Raw genomic sequence first — 26,340 nt, forward strand, 5'->3', positions numbered from 1 at the left:
TATTTGTCTCTGGGCAATGTCATGACACACTAAAGTAGAGTGCACAGTTTTATATACATATAGTGTTTTATTGTATATTATGATTTTAAGGGTAAATTCAAATATCTCAGTAGTTTTTAACATTTAGAAATATTGTATTTATTCATATTCAAATGTAAAATGTTTATTCTAGAAGGTTTGAGAGAAGGACTGGAAAGCTATCCAGGTCATTTCAAATCTGCTGACAGACTTGTGCAAAGCCAACTTCTGGCTCCAGCGACCTCTCTAGCAAGAGGAAAAAATCTCCCTTTTTTTAAAGCTCATGTCATTTAACAACCCTCCATCTACATCCAACTATCATTTGAGCAAGAAAAGAGACAGAATGTGACCCACTTGTGTTTTTGGCTGAAAGTAGGTGAGCGTGTCTGTCTGTCAGCCGGCTGTCAGACCCAAGGTAATGCCAGCCTCCAGTTTGAGGCGGGCGGATGTAAATCCTCCCTGATTTGCCAGCATGCTCATCCTCACAGTGGGAGGTTGACTCTCTAAGGGCAGCAGCAGTAGGACGGACAGGCATCATCTGAATAATGGCCCCTTTTTTTTTTTTTTGAACAGTCATGTCCTTAAAATGTGACTGTTTGGTAAAATAATCTGAGGTCCACCATGTGACGAGAGATTTAGAACTGTGCTGGTTAAACAAGCAGACATAGAATATATTAGTGGACTATTTATTATTTCACTAGAATTGAAAGGGAATGGGATAAATGTAATGTCTACATTAAAACAAAAGAAATAAGGTGCTGTGCTGCTGTGGAATTTTTGGTATGGAAACAGCCCATTGGTGCTCAAACTCTGCAGATGATGCATCTATTTTTTGTTGAGTCATGTTTCCCAAGATGTCAGCTCCCTTTCACAGCACACACACACACTCTCTGTTATTCAAATTAAACAGACATGATGTTGTTTAAATTCAGCTGCAATACAACTTAACTTCACATAGAACTAGTCTAAATCCCTGTTTAGACATCACATGTTGACATCAAATCTGGCCTTTTTCTCAAGACATTTTGACATTGGTGAATCATAAAATCAAATATGGCTGAATACAGTTTATCTGCTTGATTGTAGGATCCTGCTGGAGAAAAAAAAGAGGATCCTGCTAGAGTACACGCTAGTACCTTTGCTAATATCATTTATAATCTGAAAAGGGTTACATATTGAAGAACTAGAGGGGCCTTTAAAGGCAGGGTTGGTAATTTTCTAGAGATACACTTTTTAAGATTTTGGTTGAAATTGTCTTTAGATCCTGACAGACGTTAATAATTCATGTGCTCTGAAAAAGGAACAAAGAAATTTGATGAACTCCATGTCTCCCTGCTCGCTCTCTAGCCCTTGCATGCACCAGCCCACACAGTGCATGAAGGTGAGGGGCGTGGCTTTTGAGGGAGCACAGAGGGCAGGGGTGCAGACGAAGCACTGAGGGAATGCTACTTTCAAAATCATGCTAGTTTTCAAAATGTACCAACCAACCCTGCCTTTAAGTTGTGGAAGTTGGCCATAATTAGTACATTTAGCTAACTGGTTTCATATTAGAAAATAAATGCCTGAAGTTGAAATTATGGCTTTTGAAAATTTGATTTTCGTATTGTTAGCTCCTCTTTTTTATGATTATTATTTTGACAGTGCTTTTCCATTTTAATATTTCTGTTTTATTTATAACCTTAATTGCATATTAGTGGTTACTTTCTTTAATTGTGACATGGCAACCTTTAAGGACAGTAGAAGTACGCACATCATGTAGTTGACAAGCCCGCACTTACCCATTGCCACTCAATCGTTTCAATAATTACATGTTTTGATGTGAACATTTAAAAAAAGTACATTAAATAAATTGAACATGACTGAAGGTGAATCTTGATTAAAATACTTTTTCATCTACAGGCTTTCTAAAAGTAAAAGGATGATTACCTTCCCTGAGGAGTTTATGGTTATAGTGACGTTTGTTTGTAAGTAGGCTTAAAAAAAAATCTGCTGACCTGGTTTTTGGTGAATCCTCATAGAGGGATGTCACATGGGCTCAGGACAAAACTATTCCATTGTGCAGCACATCTGACTTGGCATAAGAGCATTTCATGTAGATGTGTGGCCTAGTCCTGGGTCTGAGCTCCCTCCTTGTCATATTAATTTATCTTAACAGTTAACCCATTTAATTGAAATCTTTTGTTTTTGAATGTTAATGTTAAGGATTCTGATATAAAAGCTCAAAACAATCATTCACCTCAAAAAAGTACAACAGCAGACACTGATTGATTCTGTTTTTTATTATTCAGAATTAAAGACATGGGCTCATGCAGATCCAACAAGAGGACGTGTGTGTGAATGGAAAAGCGACAGAGAGAACAGCCAAGAAGTGATTCTAATCAAATTAGGCATCAGCTGTCCACTGGTCCGGATTACTCTGCAAACCTTTTCCCCTAAACCCTGCACGACTCAGCTCAAATTCTCCTCACAGTCAGGTTAGGATCCGTCAGCTTCACAGTCACATAACAGACAACAAATATCTGTATCATTATTTTTTCTTTTTTTTACAAGCTTCCATCATCCAGAGGACGGCTGCTGCTCATATTAGAACCACTTAGCTACAGCACACCTCATAGTCAAGATGAACAAAACACAAGCACATCAGTTGTCACTGTCGCTGATTTAAAGTGCATTTTCATTTTTCAGCTTTGTTGGATTTGCAGAAGCAGTGGTCATAATTCACACAGGGGACAATGATGAAGGGGCCAACACATGGCTACAGTATTCACTACAGCATTAGTATCAGACGCAGTACTACTTCCTGGTACTAGTATTTCTAGGTCTAACAAGTTGTTCTGCATAGTCTGAGTGACAAAATGATGCTCTCCTGTTTATATCCAATACTACACAGGAATGATTGGAAAAAGAGGGATTAGGTTGATCTTATAATGCTTGTTCCATTATTATGTCTTTACGTATTGCCTGAATAGTTCCAGGCAAAAGGACAAAAGACAAGCATCTAGCTCCTTTAGTTGTGTTTGTCCTGTATGTTTTGTGCTACTACTCTAAGCTAAATCAATACTTTAGATTCCCATCCATGGATCATTTCAAAAAGGTCACCAGCACAGGAAATATCTCAAAATGATATCACTGTATGTGCAAGAAAAATGTTACAACATATAAAGGACCTGGGAGTTTCGACAACAACACTCAGGCCCGCAAACACACACACACACACACACTTAGACAGTCACTGCATATACAGCATGTCACGCCGTCTTTATAGGAAAATGCCCTCAGTCCAGCTAAGTTAGCTTATCTAAAAAGATCAGATTGTATACCATGATCCATGTAAAAAAAGAAAAGAAAAAAAAAGAAAGAACAGAAAACAAAGACACAGACAATGCTGTTGAAACTATACGGGAACACAAGACAAACATTTTCAATCATAAATGTTGACACATTTACAATTTGACAGTATTGATGTTATCATTGAATCTGAAGTGTGAGAATATGTGAAACGTCGTGATAAGTGCCTCACTTGATGATTACATCAATGCCAGTACTAACTTTTGCGATATGGGAACAGACAGGAAGGCAAACTGGAATATTCTGATACAAGTCAATGGGTGCACAAGTTTTTTTTTTTACTGGCAGTCAGTGAGTTACAGGTTCACAGACAGTGTTTAGACTGATACAAAAGGAAGACGGACAGTTGTTGGTACTGGTTAAGGAACCTTTTTTTTTTTTTTCAATATGATTTCCAGCAGGACAGAGTTACATTGACACACAGATGAATGATATTTTATCAGGACAGGACAGCCTTCACTCCTCGCTTCTTTTTCTCTCTGTTTTCACTGTTATACAAAAAAGTCATACAAAAATACCTCGACATTACATTCAATGAAGGAATTTGTCCTTTTCTGGAAAAAATAAGTGCTCTTGCATAACCGAACGTGTATGTCGCTTTTCCTTCTCACTCTCTCTCTCTCTCTCTCTCTCTCTCTCTCTCTCTCTCTCTCTCTCTCTGTCTCTCTTCAGGTAGTTTGTTTCTAGACAAAGACCACAAGGGAGATTCACAGTATCAGGGGAGGTTAACAGTTGGTGGCCAGACCGGTGCAAGTTTCACTTAAAGAAAAGTGCAGATTAAGTTTGGGACAGAGTGTTCAGGGCGTGCAAGAGTTCAGGCGCTGCCAGGTGACATGGCAGCTGCCAAGAGGGAGGGTTGGGAGCGGCTAAAGTTGCTGCGGTTCTGTCCTTGGAGGAGGACAGAGGAGACGATATAGGGGGAGGACAATACGTCACAACAACCAGGAGTGGTGTTTCGGGGGGGGTGGGGAGTTGATGTCAATACTGGATCAGGGTCCTCCTAATCTAATCTAAGGTTGGCAAGAATCCAAGCTGAAACCAGCCGGTAAGACTTTGTTTGGTCTTGTTTTTCATCATAAACCAGCCAGCGTTGGGGGGTCCTACTGTTGGAGGGAGATGTGATGGTATTGGGAGGGTTTCAGGGTACAAGGTCCGAGGATGTCTCTCATGCCTCCATATACTGGGGAGGGGGCTCCTTGGGCGGTATGGCAATGGCCTCCTCGTACGGCGGCAGCAGAACCTGTAATACAATGAGAAACCCGAACAGGCTCAGTCTCAGTGCATCCCTCAAATATATCATCCATTCTGACAGTTACTGTTTTAAACCTCATCAGGTGTTTCAGCTGCATCTCACACACTACCTTTACCACCATAATGAGAGGGTCCTGCTCCTGTTTAAGATCCTGATTTTACCTAGAATGTATACCAAAAGTTATGACTGATTCTAAACACAAAACTCCCAGCTAAATCCCCCTGCTTGTTTTTGTCATATTCAAAGAGGTTAAAAAGAGAGAACCCTCTGTATATCATTCATTACTGTTTGCAATGGTTCTGCTTAAATGGATGGATGTGCATAATAGCTCTGATGTACAAAGAGTCCTGAACGCAAACGGTTCACAAAAAGGTTTAAGGTTGAAAGTGTGTCGTCATGTCTTCACATATTCTATTTTAAACTATTTTGTAGAGTTCTATTTTAAATAAAAGTGTGACACTTCCAAGTTAAATGTTGTCTTTAATACACATGTGAAGGGCCACTTGTTTTTCAGCAGAAACAGACTGGACAATAAATACAACTTAGCTATAAAATGCAACATTTAACAATTCAAAGCTGAGACAACTGTTGCTTTGTCTGGAACGACGCAACGTTTATGACTAATAATATATTTCTTGATAAGCATACTCTTTGCTATTTCAGTGTTCTGGAAAAAAAAAAGTATAATTTTCATTATCGTAATGATGTGGTGACATAGTCTGAGTCCAAATGTCCACCCTCTGAATACGTGTACTGAGCCCTCATGGAGTCCAGTCGAACCAACTGTGAGGTGTTCACCATCATTACGTCAAGCCGGTGAGGGCATGACACAGTATGACTTTCTAAGTCTCAAAAAGACTGTTCTTGAGGCTTAAATACTAAAATACTTAAATATTTTGATTACTCCTGTAACTGGTATCTCCACATATCTCATTGCACATTTATAGTAACTGCATAGTACAGATATGTACACACTCAGTTAAGTCAGTGAAATACACATTTTGGGCAGCACATTATACAGCACAAAAATGTTATTTTAGACAGCCTCATTGATGGTTGCCGGTTTCTTCTCCATCTTTCATACTCTTTATTTATTCCAACCCTATAGAGGGCATTACTAGCTCCAAGGATAATGTCCACATGCATCTCTGGGCTTTGGAGGGCAGCTTGCAATCTCTCTATTTGAGGTCTTTCTCTGTAAATGGTGTTATAAAACCAGCACTGCTGCTAATTCAGTGACAGAGAGAGAGAGAGAGAGAGAGAGAGAGAGAGAGAGAGAGAGAGAGAGAGAGAATATGCTCTGAGGGGATGGAATTGTGAAGCAGCCAGGGAGGCCCGGCGAACACATCACAGAGAGGATTTGAAATGAAGCGGACAAGCAGACAATTATGTAACATGTCCAGAAGAAGAGAGGACGAACAGACATATAAACATGGAGGAGGAGAGAGAGAGTGAGAGAGAGCGAAAGAGACAACCCTTGTGCATTTTAATAGCATTTATATAAAAGCACAGCAGATAAGCAGCTGGGTACTTGATGTTTGCGGCAATAAAAAGCCATTTAGACACACTGCTGGCTTTTTAATAGTAAAAATAGATTGAGGGCTCAATTCATTCACCACTTTCTGTAGGGCGAGGGATAAAAAAAAAAAAATAGGTTGTCACTATTCTGGCTAATATAAAGACCTGTGTTGTACCAGTACTTGTTGTATTTAACTTTTAACTGTTCCTATTACTTCTCTCATTCAAATTTTAAAAGCACTTGTGGTCATCAAAGCTTGGCTGACTCAGTTCTTTTCCTATTTTTTGTAGTTTTTTTTTCAGTAACTTTGGGGAAATTTTCCATATTCAAGGAATTTTTTATTTATTTTATATTATTATTTTTCAACTTTTGATAAATCCTACCTTTCCCCCCACAGTATTCAGCTTATTCAGTCAAAATCACATCTGCTACAATCTGAAGCTTTGTAGTCGATGTGACGCAACCTTCAGTTGAATCTTTCATCCATAATATCCAATAATAATAGTTGTTTTTTTTATGTATGCTTTACATGCAAGACACTTTTTATATACGTCTCAATTAAGTGTTTAATGCAAAATGTGTTTTGTCTTGTGGAAAAATGTATTCTTTGTCTTCATTGTATCTACCTTGGTAAGACCTGCAGATCACCTAACATTTCTATTCGCTACAAAGCCATTTGATACACAATATGATATTAGAGCCTACTGGGTTAGCCCCTGCATGTGGATGTGGAGTGGGTTTCATGAGGTGAAAAACCTCAGTGAAGCAGCGCCACGACAGCAACAAGGACAAAGTGACAGATGTAGTGCGTCGCATTGAGACGACAGCGAGTGTGAGGCAGATTAATGTCTTATGTATCTGTGATGAGGATTACAGACAGACGGACAAATGGAAACCGTGACTATGCTAAAACCCCATGAGTCAATGCTAAGAGGGGGGTTGGGGGGTTTGGGGGGCAAGTGGGGTGGACGACAGCCTGCTCAGCACTGCCAGCCAATCGCACCTCGGGTTGACCTACAGCACCTACGACACTGCTACCCACAGCACCAATGTCACTTCACTGTCAACAGAGATACACTGCATGGTCAACACTGAGTCTTGAGCCTGGACATTTTTCTCTACAATGTCTACGCTATTCTACAAATATCTACCAAAACAAAAACAATATTTTAGATTTCTACTTATCCTTAATAATGTGCTAAACAACTCCTAAAGTGTTATGAGAAGGATTTTAGTATTTGTCCCCTTTAAACAGCCTTTGTATTATTAATCCTGGTCTTTTTATTCTTCATTCTTGTGTAATTTCTAATTTGAAAGGATTCTTTTTGGCTAGGTTATTTTATGGCTAAAATCTTCACCTGAACATGAGTATAGATACTGTGACAATGACACCTATTCTTTATCCTACTTCATAAAGTATTTAGATTTTCATGGAGGACATTCTTACCTGAATCTCTTGCAAAGTTATTTTAAATAAGAAATTATGCAAAATCACAGGATTCAAAAAATAATCAAGCATTTTCTTGTCCAATTTTTGTAGTTTTTAAGTTTAGATTGAAAAAAATGAATAAAGAGACTAACAGATTTATACTGAAAGAGTAAATCAACTTGATCAAATGAAATGTAGTGAAGATAGAACTAATCTTTCCTTCTCTAATGTTGCATCTAACAATAAACATCACCAAACACTAAACAGAAAGTCACTGGTCTTTTTTGTGTTTGTGTTTTTTTATGGATTTATTTCACTTCTGAAATAAGAGGTCGAGGTTAATGGGGTTTTATGAGAATTTTAATTTAATTCTTTTTCAGGCTCTAAATTGCTGCTCTAAGTACAATTAATGCTATATAATCAAATCGAGATTTGTAATACTACATTCCTTACCTTGTGTATTAAGAGGTATCAACTCATTGAACTGCAATTACATACAAAAGTAATTATTGATTGATCTTAGTATAGTTCAATAAAACCTCACAGATGCTGGGAATAACATCTGACAAACTGAGAAAAAAAAACAGCTTTCATGGGATCATCTTTACCTTATGTAACAAACTGAACCACACCAGGAAAAAAAAGCAATGCTGCAAAAATGCAATTATACTATGATGTGAGTGAAGGGAATTTTCAATGTGTCCTTGAGGCTGGTTGTGAGGACTCACCGTGGTGTCGTTGGTGGTGACATAAACCAGAACCTCCGTGGTACCCCTGCCGCTCACGTATCTGTAGCAGTTCCACACACAGCCAATCAGGTAGGCCTGTCCACAGGAGGGGAAAACAAACACACGATGACCTTTAGCAACGCTGTATCCACTTTTCATTAATACTCATGCTGCATGCTGTGATCTTATCCATTCTTCAAGGTTAGGGATGATGACAGCATGGAAACATCATGTGACTATGTGATACAGACTGTGGTAAATCTCCTACCTTTGCAAAAAGAAAGGTATATATACACCTTTTAAATTCACTACAAGATGCTTTAAAGTTTAAACATTTCCTCTTAATGGTTCTTCATGGTCTTCTGACATTTTAACCGAGGCAACTCATCAGGCATCTCTTTCCTGAGGAAGGCTTTGGTAGCACTGGGGTAAAGGTTTGTCTGAGTTGGCAGAAGAACAGGAGGTTCATTGTCTTTATGTGTGAGTAGCCTGCTGAGTCGGTGCCTCTGCCAGCAGTAAGTGCAACCAACCGACCAACCAGCAAACCAGCCAGCCCGCTAGCCAATCACTTCACCATCTGCTGATTTGACCTAGTCACTTTGATACCAAGGCTAAATGGAGCTTTGCACCATGATATTATAAAATACACACGCACAAATATTCCTCTAAAGCAACATTTTGATTACACCAACGCCTGCTTTTTAGTGTTTTCTTTGTTTATATATGTTTTGTCTTTTTGTTGACCTCAAACAATCAGATTGTGCTTGTTGGAAAAATAGCATTTAGAATATAAACGTTAACATGCTTTACTCTAAGGGTAACCATACATTTTATATTCCATACTGTCTCCATCTCTTATTCATCCAGCTATCTACAACTCTGTATCTGCCATCTCTTCTCGCTCCAGCTCTCCTTCTTCCTGTCTGTCTGTATCCGTCATTTATGCCAAGTGCAGTCAAGTGGAGGATGTTGGCTTCAGCAGGAACTTTAGCAGGTGTTGCCTGTGTGCTGAGAGCTGAATGTGTCCTTGAGGTTTAAGATCTGGCTCTTTTCCAGTTGACTAACTCTACTATCATTCCTAAAGGAGCAAATATATACTGTACTTTAAGCCCATTCACAAAAGTGGGATTCTTTTTTCTTTTCAAGTATCAAAATTATGTGTGTGTAGTTAGAAGGCACAGGTTAATATTTGATGTAAAATTTCCCCATATTCTCCGTGCAACAAAGCTCTTTGCGTAGCCTTGACATTTATAGCTTGTGTCTCTGTTATTCCGGCAGTGTATCTTCCAGTGACTGCTTCCTATCATAAAACCGTGGCGCTGGCGTTGGATATCTGCCGAGAACATTTCCAATCTGAGCTTAGAGGAGAAACAAGTTGATTTGATTGTACAGATGACTGCAACTCCATGTCCCATCTCGTCCCAGAGCCCCAGAGCAAAGCCGCGCCTGGAGAATCATCCATGCATTGAGGGGAAATTAGCTTGACAGGAGTTGGTTTCCTGTTGTCCCTGACCCACTGCTCTCTCTGACTGTGTGATAATCTCATGAAGAACATCAATAATGGAAATGCTCACACCGGCAGTGTAATTATACAAGCCATATGGTTCATGTCCATGTGCACAGTGTGAGACTTAATGGCCTTAATAATCACATGGCAATATCTATTAAAAAGCCCTCTACAAGGAACAAATGCTCAGATTATGTATTTTGCACCATTGATTTCAGATATCATTATAATTTAAGTTTTTCCTTTTCTAAGCATCCGTACAGTTTTACACACAATGAAAGAGGATGATGGGAGAACCTGCAGTGATACAGTGTGACTCTTGTGACCTTACCTTGAAGGAGAGAATGCAGCCGATGAAGAGGAGGACTGCAAAGACTAGGCACAAGTTGTTGGTGGACATGATGTCCTCTTTGTAAGGGAATGTCCCTGGCTGTAAGGGAGGGCGAGAGGTAGTGCGAAAGAAACCAAAAACAATTCAGAAAAAGGTAACACTGAAAGTATGAAGTTGTTTTTTACAGATCTGTTATTCCTCTTCTTTTTTTTTTTGCACTATTACCCAACAGATGCAACACAACCCCTTAATCTGTCTTGTTGTTCCTGTATTACAAGTCATTTGTATTGTAACTTTTACAATTTCATGAGAATAAAAAGTAGATCTGTGCTGGGAAATATGTAGGTGTTTGGTTTGGATTGAAGTGGTTCTCACCAGCTGCTGGAGGTAGTCCTGCACCGTGTTGGGATAAACCACCACACTAATGGCTACAAGTGTGTTAAGGGCAAAGTCGAAGATTTGGTAGCAGAAGAATGGAATGATCCAAGCAGCGTGTTGCTACGTGGGAGAGATGGAGAACAGGTGAAGGAAAACATAAAGCACAGACCTGCCTCTGTGTATAAACAGTAAATATATAAATATTTTTTCAGACTTCTGTTTTATTTTGTTTGTTTATTTACCTTGTAAGCACCGTACGTCGCCATGCCACATATGAGAATCATGAGTAGGGATATTGCAGTGGCTATGCAGATATCTGCACAAAGAAGAGCACAAAGAAGCACAGGGATGTGAGGACAGATAATCTAGATTACCAGTGATGAGTAACACTAAACACGTCATTTCTCTGGAACATGTGAATCCACTGACGTAATCCCAAAGTCTTTATTAGGGCATTGGTTTTAAAAACACCTTAAGTAACACCACTATATTTAGCACCTTATCTGCCTGGGACAAAACATGATCAGCACGTGGACGTGGGTAATCGTTATGCAAGATGTTCTATATTTAACAAAATGTAACACTCTTCTCACATTCACGTTACAGCTGTGAAAGCTGCCGGATGAGGTGCTTGTCAGCATCACTGTAGCTCTGTTAGTAATAGACAAATGTGTGCTGATTAGTGGAAGGGAAGCCCGACCACTATGCAGTCCTGTCACTTAAATTACACAGAAACAGTACTGGCTGTTTCTGGCTGTTTCTGGCTGACTGGAATCAGGGCATCCCTGTTATCAGTAAGAATGAAAGTTTCAATGTAAAAAAGTCAGTATGTCATCAGTGATTATTGCAGTACTGACACTTTGTTATGATCCAGGAAATGATGATACCCTTCATCTTAATCCTTTAACACTCATACTAGAAATAGCCTCACATACAACACAAATAAACAATACATAAATATAACATGTTCACTGCCCCTCACCTTTAACACGTCATAAAATGCATATTGTTTTTTTTTTTTTAAACTATGACACATGCTGCGACTGTTTCACAATCCTTCATGATGCCACACAGGCAACAAAGCAATCCAACAAGAGGAGAAAGCCAAGATGGCCGCTCTAATCTGACAGAGAATTAGAGTTCGTTTTTTAATCAGAGTGGCCAGTGACAGGGTCTGTGCTGTTCCACAGGCGACTGTGATAATGATAGCTGCCGGAGGGGGGGAAACACTGAAAACACACATACTCTCTGATTTCTTCTCTATGAAGCTGGGCCGACTCAGCTATGTCTGTGCTGAGAGCAGCATTATGGGCAAAGTGGTGGTCGGCAGAAAGGAGAGGTGATTTTAAAGCTGCAGAAATGCACGGGGCTGTAATGACGAGTTAATCGCAAGAACAAATAACTTCTGTTTAAAACAGTTACAGTGTTATTTGCTGAAATGAACAAGATATGACTGAATTTATATATTTTTTAAAAGAGGAAAATATAATAAGATTCATAGATGTTTTCTGGGCAGCACAAATACACATATTTGTTTAAGGAAAATACAAAAAAAAGAAATATCTGGATGACAGACAAAGGTCATACATCTCAATCATATTGTAATACTGAGCCTTTATAGAAGGTCTTTTCTGTATTCTTTAGATACTGTAGTACTCAGATATAACTTCAACAGTGTATATATTTAATTTAAACTGGGTTCAATTTAATATGGAAATGTTCCCTATGGTAATTAGGCCTACATTTTAGGATATATCTGTGTAAGAGTTGAACAAAATCAGATTTCCTATAAATGAAATATTGACTGTGTGCAGCTTTATGCTTGTGGAGATTTAAACACAGTTATGTATAAAGCATATCACTTTTTTTTAATTCCCATCCAAACTGTCCTGGTACATCCTGAACTTTGTTTCAGTAGAATAATCAGAATCTGAACATCTGTATATGTGATCCTGAGGGATTAGTTGCACTCACTTGCATCATCCATGACATCAATGTCGGTTCCGAGCTCAGAGCTGGTAAGGTGGTAGCGGTATTGAACTGGGTCATTGAGAGCCGACAACAGGATGAGTAGGACCACGGCATTGATGAGCTGTTGGGAAAAGAAGATCAATATTTATACTACATTTCACAGTGGAGTGATGCCAGTGTTGTGTTAGCCTTCAGGATTAACTGATCTGATGGATCGGGGAGTTTTTCTTGGTGAGAGTAAAAGTATTTTAAATGGGAGCACCTATAGGTGGGATAAAGAATGAGATATTATTTGAATAGAGTTGCTCTTTAAGATTTAATACAGCTCTGCATGTGGCTAGATCTAGTGTAAAACAACAACAACAACAACTTGATACTATATGAAATACCAATTGGGGCTATTCTTATTGTATTATTAACTCTCGATTGATTAAAAAAAATGCAATTAACAGGTTCCTGGATCCCAAGGCCAAATATCGAAATGGCTTGTTTTGTTGCACAAGAAGGCTAACAATCCAAAATCAAAATACAAGGCATTAATTAAATTATATGAAATGAAGAAAGGCAATAAATGTCAACATCTACTATCCTTTAAGTGACTTCAAGAGAAAATGTTTTTTCTTCATTGTCTAAATTATTGTGAAGTATTTGCCCAGGGTTTCCGTAAAGGTTCAAGTCCAGGATTGAGCAATGTCAAACTAGTTAGATCATAAATGATGACCTTGTTATTCCTATATGTCCACCTTCTAGAGGTAACTTAACAGGTTGCTTTATCTGGCCTTGGCTCGATGTAAAGACTTATATTTAAATGAACCAGGGTCAAACAGAGAGAGAGACTAATGCTTACTAAAGGTCAGGGATTTAACAGGCTTAGTGAACTATGTTTAAAACTTTAGGTTATCTCACATGCCAAAAACGGAAGCAAACTCATAATTCTAAATGAGGACGAATCAAACCATTATGATACAGGACAACAAATAGTGTAATGCAAGTCCATTTGTTCAAAGAAATGCCCAACAGCATTTCCATAGACTGAACGAGTATTGTTTGTTATAAGCATTCATTTGACACAATTGTTTACATTCGCAGCCCAAAAGAAGCTTTGACTGAAACATACTTATGCTTAACATCTTAAACTCTTGTTTAATTTGTACAAATATTCAATTTACTGAGAATATCCTCAAAATGGCAATCAGAAATGAACGTCGAAAACAAAAACAGCAGTCGCTAAGTGACGTCACTTGATTGCCAGCTGATTGTAATTACCTTGTCTTTCACAATTTAACACACATTTCTTGAAATTTCGGCCTGACATCGAATGAAAAACGAGACTTACCATGTACCATATTCCCAGAATGATGGTGCCCGTCCGTACATGGCAGCAGAGGCAGCAGCTCGTCGAGTACCACCGGTCCCACGGCGAAATCATGATTTTTATCCTGCTATGAATTTAGAGCTAGTTCATGAATGCTGCCGAAAATGTAATTGGTCACGGCTGAAATGTCCCAAAAGAAGGTGGAATAGTTCACGTCCTCGTCCAGCGTCCGTGTTGAAACGATGTTTGCCTGTTTGTGTGGACTCCTGGCAAACGGAGAGCAGCCGCTAATCTGGCTCATCCCGGAGTCACATGACCAGGGGAGGATTTTGACCAAGATCCGAGGGATGGATGGATGCTTAATAATCATCCAGAATATTCCAGCTCAAGCCATACATGGCCCTTTCCTTCTGTCAACTTTTATTTTATTTTTTTTGTTTTTTAGTAAACAACCTTCAATTACTTGCAATTATTAACATTGCAATTCACTGCTTTACAAGTGTCTATTTATTTACTCGGTCACTGCACTTTAACTGTCTATTTATTTATTTAGTCATTGCACTAAAACTTTATTTACTCATCCAGTCACTGCACAATAATAACTGTATATATTCTTTCAGTCACCACAACTGTCTATTTATTTATTATTATTATCATTCATTCACTGAACAGCAATTGCTCTGGCCACTTTTTACATACTTCTCTGTCATATCACCACAAATATATTGTTGTTGTTGTTTTTGTAAACACTGCTGTTTAGGATTGCTGCTAACAAAGTTTCGTTGTGTCCTTGTATACAATGATAATAAAGATTCTATCTATCTATCTAACTAACCAAAGAAGAATTTAAAGTATTTTTAATCTGAATTATTTCTAGCCAACACTTGATTAGCTGGCACTAGTCTGCCCACATGGATATTTTACATGTATGAACAGAATCTGCTTTACCTCAGTGAGGAAGATTCAAAATCCAGGGTTAACAGTATCATTTAATGAATGCAAATGTATTTTCCCCAAACAGAAGTGTATATCTACACAATATGTAGCCTGTTGCTATGGTGTTACAGTAATAGTGAAAGTAAAAAATGAATTGTTTGTGCATTGGGTAGTATCCTATTTTGTAAACTTACAGTGTGATGCGTTAAAACAGATCTAAATATATAATGATGTATATAATGAAATCTGCATAGATTTACAATGTGGGGTATCTTAAAACACTTTTTTATAAAACAAGCTCAAGAACAAATTTGAAGCAGAATCACATTCAGTTTAGTGGATGGAGCCTTGAATATTCTCTAACCATATTTGTGTGTTTCTTAAATCATTATACCAGCAAATGTGAATTTAGTTTTTACCAATCATTAATTCTACTGCGGAAACATGTAGCTGAATGGGCTGAGTTGAATTTTAATTTGAAAAACATAAAACGATTCAGTCAAGGATTAGATTGATTTTTTATGTCACTACATTATCTATATTTTTGATATTTGCAGAACCACTGGACTAAATTAAACCAAGAGTTTAAGTGAAAGATCTCTATGGACCTTAGACGCAACACTTGACATACAATATAAAGAACTGTGCCAGTAGGAGCAGTCATTTTCCCCATGCCCACTGTCTGGGCAAAGTGGACAAGAGTGCCATAAGGCCCCAAAACCTCAGGTTTTCACTTTGTGGCAATTAATGAGTAATATTTTGACAAGTTTACTTTTTTGGTAATATGCACTATTGATGCTGATGTTATTTTTACTGTGCTTTGAGAATTTGGTTTGAAGAGGAGTCCAAAATCTAGTTTAAGGCCTTTAATCTTTGAGCTAATATTGTGCTTACATGATCCATTCAAATAAATCTGTGTTAGAGAGTCATTGTTAAAGTTTGTAGACCTGTATGTTGTTCCAGTGTAGGAATAATGTATACAATGCACAGAGGAGAAGGAAGGGGGTAATGACAGTGCTCCCCACACGTCAGCCTGTCTGTGTCTCAATGTGACATTTTGCACACTTTGACCTTCACTTTTTAAACACATGAATGTTCACTTGTTGTTTTCTGTTTTTCTCTCAGTTTTAGAACAACATGAATCTCTAGCACAGGTCACTTTGTCCCCTGTCTGTGCAAACATCCTGGATCAGGCCCGACAGATGGGCCCCGGTGACCACAGCTTTAAGCTCTGGTGGGCGGACCGCATCATCGTCACATTAGGGGATTTTCCTCTCCTGCCATGACTTAATACTGTCCAGACTGCCACCTCTTTAAAGGCTAGAAGCACAGGCTGAAGAGGACATTGCAATGGAGTGTCCATTTTAAGATGTTCCATAATACAAGTTACAGAAAGTGTTTCATCTCTAATATAAAGTATTCATGTAGGTGTAGACATAGGACATAACAGCAGGAATTCAACATGTTTTTCTTAGGCCTGTATGAGCTAAATTCAAACCAAAAGCCAGTATTTGGGTGAACTCATTTGTGAGGTTTGCCCTCTAATGCTGCCACACTTTTTTGGTGAAAGCACTTCCGGTCCGACATGAGGACTTTGGAAAGATCTTTTTAAGGCAGCATTAGCAAGCGATTTTCATAACACGGTTTAGAGCAACTGCTGGGCCGTCCATTAGAGAGTGACCTTTACTATTATAATGCATCTGCCTTTTATACACACAAACATAAAAGAGTAAGTAACACAACACTCCAAAACAAAACATGACATCCCTCTGAAGTGAAGGTAAATGGACAGGGAGCCAGAGATTGAGAGAGATTAAAAGCGAGTAAATCCTAAATAAACTGAGAGATAAGGGATGGGGGGGGGGGAGTGATGAAGAGGAGGAGGTCAGGCTCTGTAAGCGTGCCATGCGACTGACTGGGGCAGAAGTCTGGCCTCAGAATGGTCACTAGAACCACTCCAACCGGGGCCAGGCTGCTGACACACATTTGCTCAGTCACATGTAGTGAATCAACATTGAACTAATCACAGTTTGGGGATTAGTTAGACAGAAAACATCAAAACAAGATCAGGTCAGAAAGAGAGCATCATTTCAGTGCTGCATGATTGGAATTCTGCTAAAAGCATGGTGCTTTTTATTTATATTTTTAGGCTATTTTAGACACAAAACATGATTTAATGTGAATTTATTACTAAGTTAGGATGATTTTATTCATGAGGTTGTGCCTGTGGTGCTACACCATCTATGAAATGTTTGTTATTTTCCTTTCAAAACATGAAGAATCATTACAGTCCCTGGAGAATAAAAGCTAAAAATAAGAGACTTGAAGTTACAGTAAAAAAACAAACTTAGTGATCCTCAGAGACAACACAGCTTTTCTATGACTTGATATCAAGCAATTCTTATTTATTTTTCATCTTTACCAAACAAACATAGAAATTTTATTTATATCTTCTCAATAAACAAAATCATTCACATAACTGCTTTCTAGAGACAAGTATATAAATACATAGATTGGATTTTAATCATCAGTAAAAATTTAACAAAAACAAAAAAAAGGTTGCCTGAAGCCACAGCGACATATCATTTTGTTCTATCAGGTCTACCAAACACTATGTATCAATACCATCTGATCAACATGTTGATGCTCTAAGACTCTTTGCCTAAAAACACAATCCTGTTACTGTCCGCTCCATCCGAGGCGCACAGAAAGAGCTGCAGTTTGTCTCATTAAAAAGCTAGTACAGTATATACACTAAGTTGTACTCCAGGAACAAGTACTTACAGATAAAGCAAGAGATCGTTCTTATTTCATGTACACAAGTACTATTATCAAAGACATGCAAGATGAAATTACTTTCTGACATCAAAACTTGCAACTGGATGGAAACTCTAAAAAAAAAAAAAAAAGATGCCAATGTACTTTCTATACAACTACAGGTTAAGGCAATGGAATTAGATTCCGTTTAATATATGTTAAATATGTGTAATCGTGTATGTGTGTGTCTTGTTTTAAACCAACTCTGATGTAAAATTAAAGCTGCTCCTTATCATATTTCTATGTTTTCATTGTTAACCCCAAACATCCCCCCCCGCCCCGAAATCATAAAGTCTGGAACTCAGGTGCAAACCTCAAAAAGTTACACATTTCACATTCCAAAAAAAAGGTAGTACAAAACAAGTCATTGACATCAAAAAGGAACTCCTTGCTGCCTTTTGCACAGTGCAATCACAGAACTGGAAAAAGCCCTTACAATCTGTACATATGGCATGGCTTTTCTAGCACAGAAACTGGAAGAAAATGCTGTTAAAAAAAAAAAAAAATACAATTCATAGATTGCAAAAAAAAGGGACAGTTAAGTCTCTAGAAAATCAACGCACAGTTTAGTCAGGTAAAAACAGATGCACTCAGAATGATAAAAGTGGAGAGACAAAAGATCAGTGCTACTGATTTATGGGATTAACCCACTCCATCTTTACTTCACGTTACAGTGCCCCCTGGTGGTTCATACTAGATACTGTGCTCTCTACATAGCCGTTAGCAACAGTCCCCAAAGTAAAGCCAGAATCTGTTCACAATGGCCCACATTTCAAACTTAAATATGGACATCTTGGAATTAGATATCAGACGGAATTGTGTCTTTTCAGCTGTTGGTGTGCTCCGAAGTGACTTCATAATTTTAACAAACTTTCTAAAAAACACTTCTTGAGTGTTTTCAAGCCGGCTCTGACCCTCAGACTGCAGTGCATTTAACAATATTTGGTCAAAACTACAACTCTTTGGAACAACCCATCACCGAATGGACAGTCAAGTGGTGGTTTAAACTGTAGGAAAAAGACTGAGAAGATTCTGTCTTCAGGACACTTCAAACTGCGCTGTTCTGATTTAATTAGAATTCACCATGACAACAGCTGCCACTACGGATAGGTAACGGATGAAGTTCACATTTCTTTTGTATTCTGATAAAGTTAAAGGTCACTGTTGATCATTTATGTTTCCCAAACTAACTTTATGGTGATTCTGTAGTAAAATGATTACACTGTAAATGTAATAAATAGGGCATTAAATCAATTTACAATGTTCAAAATTGAATACAAGGCTTCAGCAGTCAGGGATATCATTTTCAAGAGCCTGTCTTTGTTTTGTGGGGTGAAATGTTGATTTATTTTTATGGTTTTGATATGGCAACAAAACTATGTATGAGACTAAGACGTGTGTGGGGACACAAAAAAAGTGATGGATTTGGCTAACACTGCAGATTTTTGCGACCTGTTTCCGTCATTGTAGTTGCACTTTGTGGATGGAAAAAGTGTGTGTGTGTGTGTGTGTGTGTGTGTGTGTGTGTGTGTGTGTGTGGGGGGGCAGCGGGGGGGTCTTCATATACAATAATTAACATTTAAAGATCTCAGAAATAGGCTTCAAACTACTTTTGAAATATTGACATTTAAGTTTCTGAAACGTTTCCTCACGTTGGGTTTGACCTGGGCATTGTCATTCTTGAACATTAATTATGAGATTTAAACTGATTCCACAAGCCAATCATAAGAACAGTCACACAGCAGCTATTCAGCTATTTCAAGCAAGCAAGAGCAATGTGTAAGAATGGTTAAAGACGAGTGTTACTGACATTTATTTTTTCGCTGTAGGAATTTAGTACTCATCATTGATGTCTAATATTGGCTGTGGTTATCGAGCTTCTGCTGAGCAAGTTCAGTTTTCTAATCAATGCATTGTGTATTCTACCTGCTTACTATAATATGGATAACAAAGCACTTTGTAAGCTATCACTATTTTTACCATCTGAAAGTAATAATTTAAAAAAAGGGGGCCTCTATTTCCACCTAAGATTCTTACACAGGTGGCTCAAACATTTTATAAAGGGGTGAACAATGCTAATAGTCAATGTGTCATTACTTTGTGTGGAGCCAGAAAGAAGCTGATCAAAATGACATGCGTCGTGTCTACAAAGTTAAAATGAATAGTCTCAACAGAAAAATGAGCTGCGTTTGATCTGTAGGAGAAAAGTTCATTTTTACTCAGATTCTTTCTGGATGCTTGATGAGCTCTTAAGTTTATCATGAATGCATTTGGACTATTTTAAGCCCATTTTCCGAAGATGTTAAGTGCAGGCTTGTGATTCTGTACTGAGATAGATTAGAAAAAAATCAGAACCAATTCTTTTCAAGACCAGCCGTAAAATGTAGCTTACGCTAACCTAATTCAATCGTTAATATTTGTGGTCTTATGGGCATGTGGGGAAAATACAGAGTGCATTTGTCTGGGGAATAAATATGTTTGTTTTTCTTGTGGCATTTATTTTCATAGTAGAAAAAAAAACCGTGATGGATTTTCAGGTTTACCACAGTTAAACTTATAATACCACAAGTTAAACAATGGGTGGAAAAAAACACTTGTGATAAAAATAATATTTATTGAATGAACATGTACCTTCACTGCCACCACTTCCCCTAAACTCCAACCTGGTTGCAGAGTAGCAAATAGTGCAAATTAGTTAAGTTTTCAGTCCATAGGACCACATTTCATCTCTTTGTTAAGTCAAGCAGATATTATCCACTGCTTGTTTTCTCTTTGTTTCATGAACTGATAAACTGTTGATGTATCTCTGAAAGACGCTCTGTACCTGGTAGTTATTGCATGTGACACAGTTAACAATCATTTGCATATGCTCTGTCTGGACCTGTCATGAGACTTCATGTTTCCCTTCGGGCCTTCTTCTTCTGGGAGGGCTTCGGAGGCTCCACAGTCGGCTCAGACTTCTCTGCAAGTAGGTTAAAAAGGAAAATGTATTTAATAACAAAAATACTGTTTAGAAGGAGTTTTCTTCCTTTATGCGAGTAAAAATGAATTAAACTACGAGTTGTTGACACTTACTCTGAGAGGAGGATATGCTTGGATTTTGCTTCTTAGAAGCCAGCACAGGCAGCTCTTGGGGTTTCACCACTGTATCGACCAGGGGCGCTGTGCTTAGCGTCTACAATCAAACATATGCAATGAGGTCAAACAGGGAGAATCTTTTGTGCAAGATGTTCATTTCTCTGGAGACTATTGTTTTTTTTCTTACCTGGGCCTCAGGGGCAGACTCCTCCTCGGTTTTCTTCTTCTTTTTCCTCTTCTTCTTTGACTTGGCTGCCCCGTCAGAGGGGTCCTCAGCATCCTTCTCATCCTCCGATACCTGCCATAAAAATATTAAGGTTAATCATACATTACAATAAATAGGTCAAAGTAAAAGTGATGTCCGTGATAGATGGATGGCACGAGGGATGGGAAAAACATGAATAAGGATTTGAAAGATCCAACATTTATTCTGTTTGTTTGATGAAGTGTTGATCATCTTGGTGTTTGTATTGCTGTCCTAATGATGTTCCAAATAGAATAAAAAAGGCAATAAAACAAAACTCGTATTAAGGCCTTGCATATAGAGGGATTTCTAACAGACGGACTATGCCACGTGGATGATTTGGCAAAGAGTAAGTGAGACCTTGTGTGAGACAGGCTGTTCCTTTGGTGGAGGTGCTGATGTCAGCAACACAGGAGGCTCCTCGTAGTTTCCCCAATGCTCGGCTGGAGCATTCCAGTCAGAGCTGGGGTCCGCTGATGCAGTCCCATCTATGAAAACAAACGAGGAAGATCTCATCAATAGGATGGCTTTAAAAAATATTGTGAATTTAGAAGCAGATGGATAGAATGTTATTCAACATGGACAATGCAATTTCATTGGACTAATGAATGCATTTGTTTGAGTGTTTTAGCACACATGCAAATTCTTAACACTTGTCCACGGGAGGCTTTTGAAAGTATTTGTGTAGGAAGGGATATTTTTGCATCTCTTAAACCAATCAAAACACACATGTTACATTTGAATTAAGGATTGTACCTTATAACATAGCCACATTTATTATTTTCACCCAAGTGATTATTATGAAAAGTTGTTGAAATACTCACTGGATCCAGACCATTCATCGTCAACATCTGGGCTGCTTGCCCACTGAAGCTCAATTGAATTTGATATTGGGTCTAAAGGAGAAGGGGGAAGGAGATTGAGAAAGAGTGGGAGGTCAAAAAAGAGTAGTAAATCATTAATTTGTGCTGAAAAAAGGGAAAAAACTACATCAGACATTCTCCTTATGAATCATCCTGTAAGCACAGTGTGGTGAGCTCAATTCCAACCTGTGGTGTTTCGTCCCAGCATGGAAAAGGTCACAGGGTTGAGGTCAGTCTTCATCCGGCCATCGATGCCACTCCATGCTGCTGGTGAGAGCACACAGTAAACATAAGTTAGGGATTTTATGGCCGGAATACTAAAAACAGTGAAGCTCTGATGTGGTGATTTAGTCAAACAAACTAACTGATTTGGTAAAAAGGAAATCAGTATGTTTTATACAGCAAAAGCAATATATAGCAAAGGTAACATACATCAGAAAATATATTCTTCATTTCTTTTCTACAACCATATCATCTTTCTTGAAAAAAGGACTTTGTATTGCTCATACTGTTATACTCCACTATCAATATCCTGATTTGTGCTTTCAAAAGATTTACCCAGATCAAGGTGTTACCTTGGGTCTCCTGGGCCCAGGACTGGCGCTTAGGTGGGGCTCTGTAGAGTGTAGTCGCTGGGATGGCGCTCCACTTGGCTCCCTCCATCGCACCCATCTGACCTGGGATCAAAGAAATGTCAGTCCAACCTCCGCCATTCACTGAAGGCTCCTCTCTCCAGCTTGAAGGCACTGAGGAGAGATAACACAGGTCAGACTGACAGTGTTGTGCATCCATCACTGTATCTTGATATTAAACAAAGATTTAGCTGGAAAATGGAAAAAAAGAAAAGAAAAGGGATGCATTGAAATATTTTTTTCCACTAAAGTCACATAAAATAATTGTTAAGGTTTATTCATACCAGCTCCACTGGGTGCATCCCCTTTTCCAGTTGTTCTTGAATGCAATGACTCTAAAACATTGTGGAGAGAAACAATGCTTGAGTAACATACAACATGCACATAACGTGCATCAGTGCTATTAAGCCATCAGGGATCTGTTCACTTGTGGTGCTACATATATGCTAAGCTCAGTATGAATACATTTTGATCACACTTTTAATGACAGTGTCACAACAAATCGCTGCTATATAACGTGTTTGATGATTACCGTTGTGTCCTTTGCTCTTCTTGGTGTTGGTAGGTGCTGTTGCTACAGGGGCCTCCACATTGGTCTTCAAGGCATCCACCCCTCCAGGGCTACCAGAGTCCTCTGGGCCCTTGTCCTTCCTTCGCTGCTGCTTCTTTTCTCGGTTACTGACTTTGGTCTCCCATGCACCTTGTTGACACAAAAAAACATCAACAGTTAGTTGACTTGATATGTATTTAACATGGGGAATGAGTTAGATGATTTATTTAACCAACAGGCTGACTACACAGAAATGAGGCTGTAAACTGGCTAAAACTAGTAAGCCTTTTTGAAAGTAGGAAGTTAACATTAAATTATCCCACAGCTGATTCTTACCATCATCAGGCTCCTTTCCAACAGTCGTAGACACATGCTGGACTGGTTTCACATCCGCCTTAGTTTTCTTTTTGTTCTTTTTCACCTGAGCTGGAGCCAGTACCACTTGAACCTGCACATGTAAAGAAAAACAAGTAATATTTCAAGTCAACAAAGCGAGGCTGCTGGAATGATTGTATCGCTTTATTTTGGCAGCAAATGTAAAATACCTTCTCGGTTTTGATCAGCGGGGCGGGCTTAGAAACGGGCTCAGCCACTTTAACTTCCTCCTGGGCTCCAGTCACTGGTTGTCCATTGGATTGAGTCCTCTGAGGGGAAAAAGATAAACATATAGTTAACAAGACGAGGTTAATCACCCAGTAATAAACAAGAAACTTACCTTAAGTCTATTCACATGCCTTTTATTTAGAAATATTACAGTTTGAACACACGTAAGAAATATTGTTTCTGTTTTTAGTCAAATCCAATTCTTTAGTTCTTCTGTAAACTATGAATCTTGAAAACAGACACGTTTGGCTGTGGATTGAATAACTATTATAGTATTTATGTCTCACTTTGTGTTTCTAAAATATTTACATTACTGACTAATCAACAGCTTTAAGTTAACCTACCATGTTCATAGAGGTTTCAAAGGTTCAAAAGCTACTAATACAATTTATTTGTCTGACACGTTTATTCCCAATTTTGATTTAAAAGTTAACTAAAGCAAAGTGATGCTAACGTTAATGCTTGACCTAGCTTCCCTCTTTGACAGATGTCTTTACACGCAGCTAAGGAAGCTAGCTCAGGCTAAAACTTCACATTGTGGTTTGTTTTAATTCAAACTAACTGGGTTTTTTGGTCATGTTGTAAGTGTGGCACAGGGTGATGGTGATGTCGTTCATGTGGCAGGCTAACTGTAGCCCATGTTGAACGTCTTGTGTAGATAAAACAACAATGGGTTTAAATGTACACGCTCGCTAAGGCTAACCAGCTTATACACCGCATTAGCTGAATTGTTTCTGGACACATGCATGAATGGGCCTAACTAAACGTTGTGACCTAACTGCACTGTAACGGTGCCTACTATACCTTTTCAGGTGTTTTCTTCTTGTTCTTCTTCTTCTGCTCCTCTGGTTTGGCAGGTTTAGCCACACTGGCCTTGTCGGGCTCAGCGCCGCCCTGGGTGATCGGGGATCCCCGCTGTTTCCTGACCAGCAGCCGGCCACAGAGAGCGGCCCAGGACAGGCTGAGTAACACCAGCACCCCCACAGCGGCCGTGGACAGGATGACCCACGTCGGGTACTGCTCAGGCTTCAGGTCCAAATCTATTCCGAACTGGGCCCGAACATATTCATTACCCAGCGACAGGGCCTCCCTCAAATGGGTGGAAAGCAGCTCGGCTTTCTCCAGCGCCAAGCCTTTCAGGTCTCCAGCCATCTTTCGATATCGCGTAAACACTACTAACGGTTAGCTAAATGCTAACAGGATGCTAACCTTACAGTCTATGATGCTAGCGGAGGAGTGGCTAACCTTATTTCACCGTGTCGAGAAATAACAGGACAACTCATTTCACACTCAATCAAAAACGCTTCATTTAGGACGCTAGATTCAGTGAATACCTAGGCAGTGTCTCTATAAAGCATGGTTATTTATTTTTACCGAGTCACCCTTAAGGCTATGAGGGACAAAAAATGACTAAAGTATAAATAAATTAATAACTCAATTAATGTGGAAATGTATGCATTGATACATATATAACTGTAGAAATACGCTAATAAATGAATAAATACATGTAAAAATATATAAATAGCCTTTTTCATTAACAAATTGTATTTATTATTTATTCATTGATGTATTGTTTTCAGCATTTATATATTTATTGATGCATTTATTTAATTGTTTATTTATTTGTACATTATTGTATGCATTTCTACCAACATTTATTTATACTTTAGCCATTTTTTGTCCCTCATATAAGGCTGCCGTTTTTAAGTTGGCTGTCATTATATTCCAAAGTTAATGGACACAAATATATTTAATAATATATTAATTACAGTAGGGATTTGATGATTTGCACTGAAATTCCGTGTTTCTTTAGTTTTTTTTTTATTTTATTTTAAATAAGAGCATATTTGATGAATCACAGAAGAGGACATGGCCCATTATTCAAGTTTACTTTTTCGTTAAATTTTATTTTATTTACCATTTTGTTTTGCACTATTTAGAATTTATTACTGTAAATATTATTTATCTTATTTTATCTATTTTACCTTATTTTATTTTATTTTATCTTATTTTGGTTGTATTGCACCGTGGGATGGAGACAAACGCAATTCTGATTCCACTGTATGTCTGGCATATTTTGAAATTGACAACAAATTTGACTTTGACTTTGACTAGGAAGGAAGTTCTATGTGAATAGCCAATAGTTTATGTATGCTCTGTATGTAAGACACTTTGAACTGAAGTATAATCATTGAATATTAAATATAGCCAGGACCATTTAAATCAGTAACCTATTAGTATTCTCAGATCAATCTGCAAGCAACTGGCTGAAGGGTAGCCTAAGTCCTGAAAGGAGCACAGTGTCTTGAGGTGTCATCTGAACTAGAGGGTCCCTTTTAGTTACTTTCTTGAGACAGTAGATTTTGAACTGAACACAAAAAAGACAAATATTTTGTCAAACAGAAACTTCATCTAAGATAAAAGCTCATTTTATTAGGGAAGAGTGATAAAATATATTCTGCAGATGTAAGTAGAGTAAACATAAACTAAACTGTACTCAAACAAAACTATTTTAAGTTTGCAAAAAAAAACTACTCAAGCCAAAGTAGAAGTTATCATAAAACCTACTATTATTCAAGCATACGCAGAAAAAGATGCCTTCAATAATGATATAAGCCTACCATCAGCCTCAGCATGTTAACATTGAGATACAAATGTCAGTTTACTTATACTGTATGTGGTGCAGGTGGAGATATAGCAAGATTTAAACATTTCCTGCCAACTACAATCAACAAGATATCAAGTGTTGTAAAAAAATATCAGATTTAAAACATGTTTGAATGGTTTCAGAAGTGAAAGTATGCAGGATAAAAAATAAAGA

At 38.2% G+C, this 26,340-nt stretch overlaps 2 protein-coding genes across 6 annotated transcripts; both read right to left on the reverse strand.

Moving 5' to 3' along the window:
• Positions 1-2,282: 2,282 nt before the first annotated feature.
• laptm4b (lysosomal protein transmembrane 4 beta) lies at positions 2,283-14,110 on the reverse strand. 2 transcript variants are annotated; one of them, XM_065948334.1, is made up of 8 exons: positions 13,818-14,110; positions 12,485-12,602; positions 10,753-10,826; positions 10,508-10,630; positions 10,133-10,231; positions 8,295-8,390; positions 8,020-8,050; positions 2,283-4,606 (listed from the first exon to the last, which is right to left on the reverse strand). In XM_065948334.1, the coding sequence occupies exons 1-8, from the start codon at positions 13,908-13,910 to the stop codon at positions 4,467-4,469; spliced, it is 774 nt and encodes a 257-aa protein (XP_065804406.1). In that variant the 5' UTR covers positions 13,911-14,110; the 3' UTR covers positions 2,283-4,466. The 2 variants fall into 2 exon arrangements, with proteins under 2 accessions (XP_065804406.1, XP_020490391.1); XM_020634735.3 differs by lacking the exon at positions 8,020-8,050 and having other exon boundaries at positions 13,818-14,108.
• A 3,006-nt stretch (positions 14,111-17,116) lies between these two features.
• mtdha (metadherin a) lies at positions 17,117-24,833 on the reverse strand. Of its 4 annotated transcripts, none has more exons than XM_065947943.1 (12): positions 24,324-24,833; positions 23,462-23,560; positions 23,253-23,364; positions 22,899-23,066; positions 22,651-22,701; positions 22,310-22,411; positions 21,921-21,998; positions 21,696-21,767; positions 21,232-21,359; positions 20,815-20,925; positions 20,625-20,724; positions 17,117-20,511 (listed from the first exon to the last, which is right to left on the reverse strand). In XM_065947943.1, the coding sequence occupies exons 1-12, from the start codon at positions 24,669-24,671 to the stop codon at positions 20,444-20,446; spliced, it is 1,437 nt and encodes a 478-aa protein (XP_065804015.1). In that variant the 5' UTR covers positions 24,672-24,833; the 3' UTR covers positions 17,117-20,443. The 4 variants fall into 4 exon arrangements, with proteins under 4 accessions (XP_065804015.1, XP_065804014.1, XP_020490367.1 ...); XM_065947942.1 differs by having other exon boundaries at positions 21,921-22,001; XM_020634711.3 differs by having other exon boundaries at positions 22,310-22,480; positions 24,324-24,821.
• Positions 24,834-26,340: the final 1,507 nt, after the last annotated feature.

The sequence above is a fragment of the Labrus bergylta genome, chromosome 19, assembly GCF_963930695.1.
Source record: "Labrus bergylta chromosome 19, fLabBer1.1, whole genome shotgun sequence".
NCBI classification, from domain to species: Eukaryota; Metazoa; Chordata; class Actinopteri; order Labriformes; family Labridae; genus Labrus; species Labrus bergylta.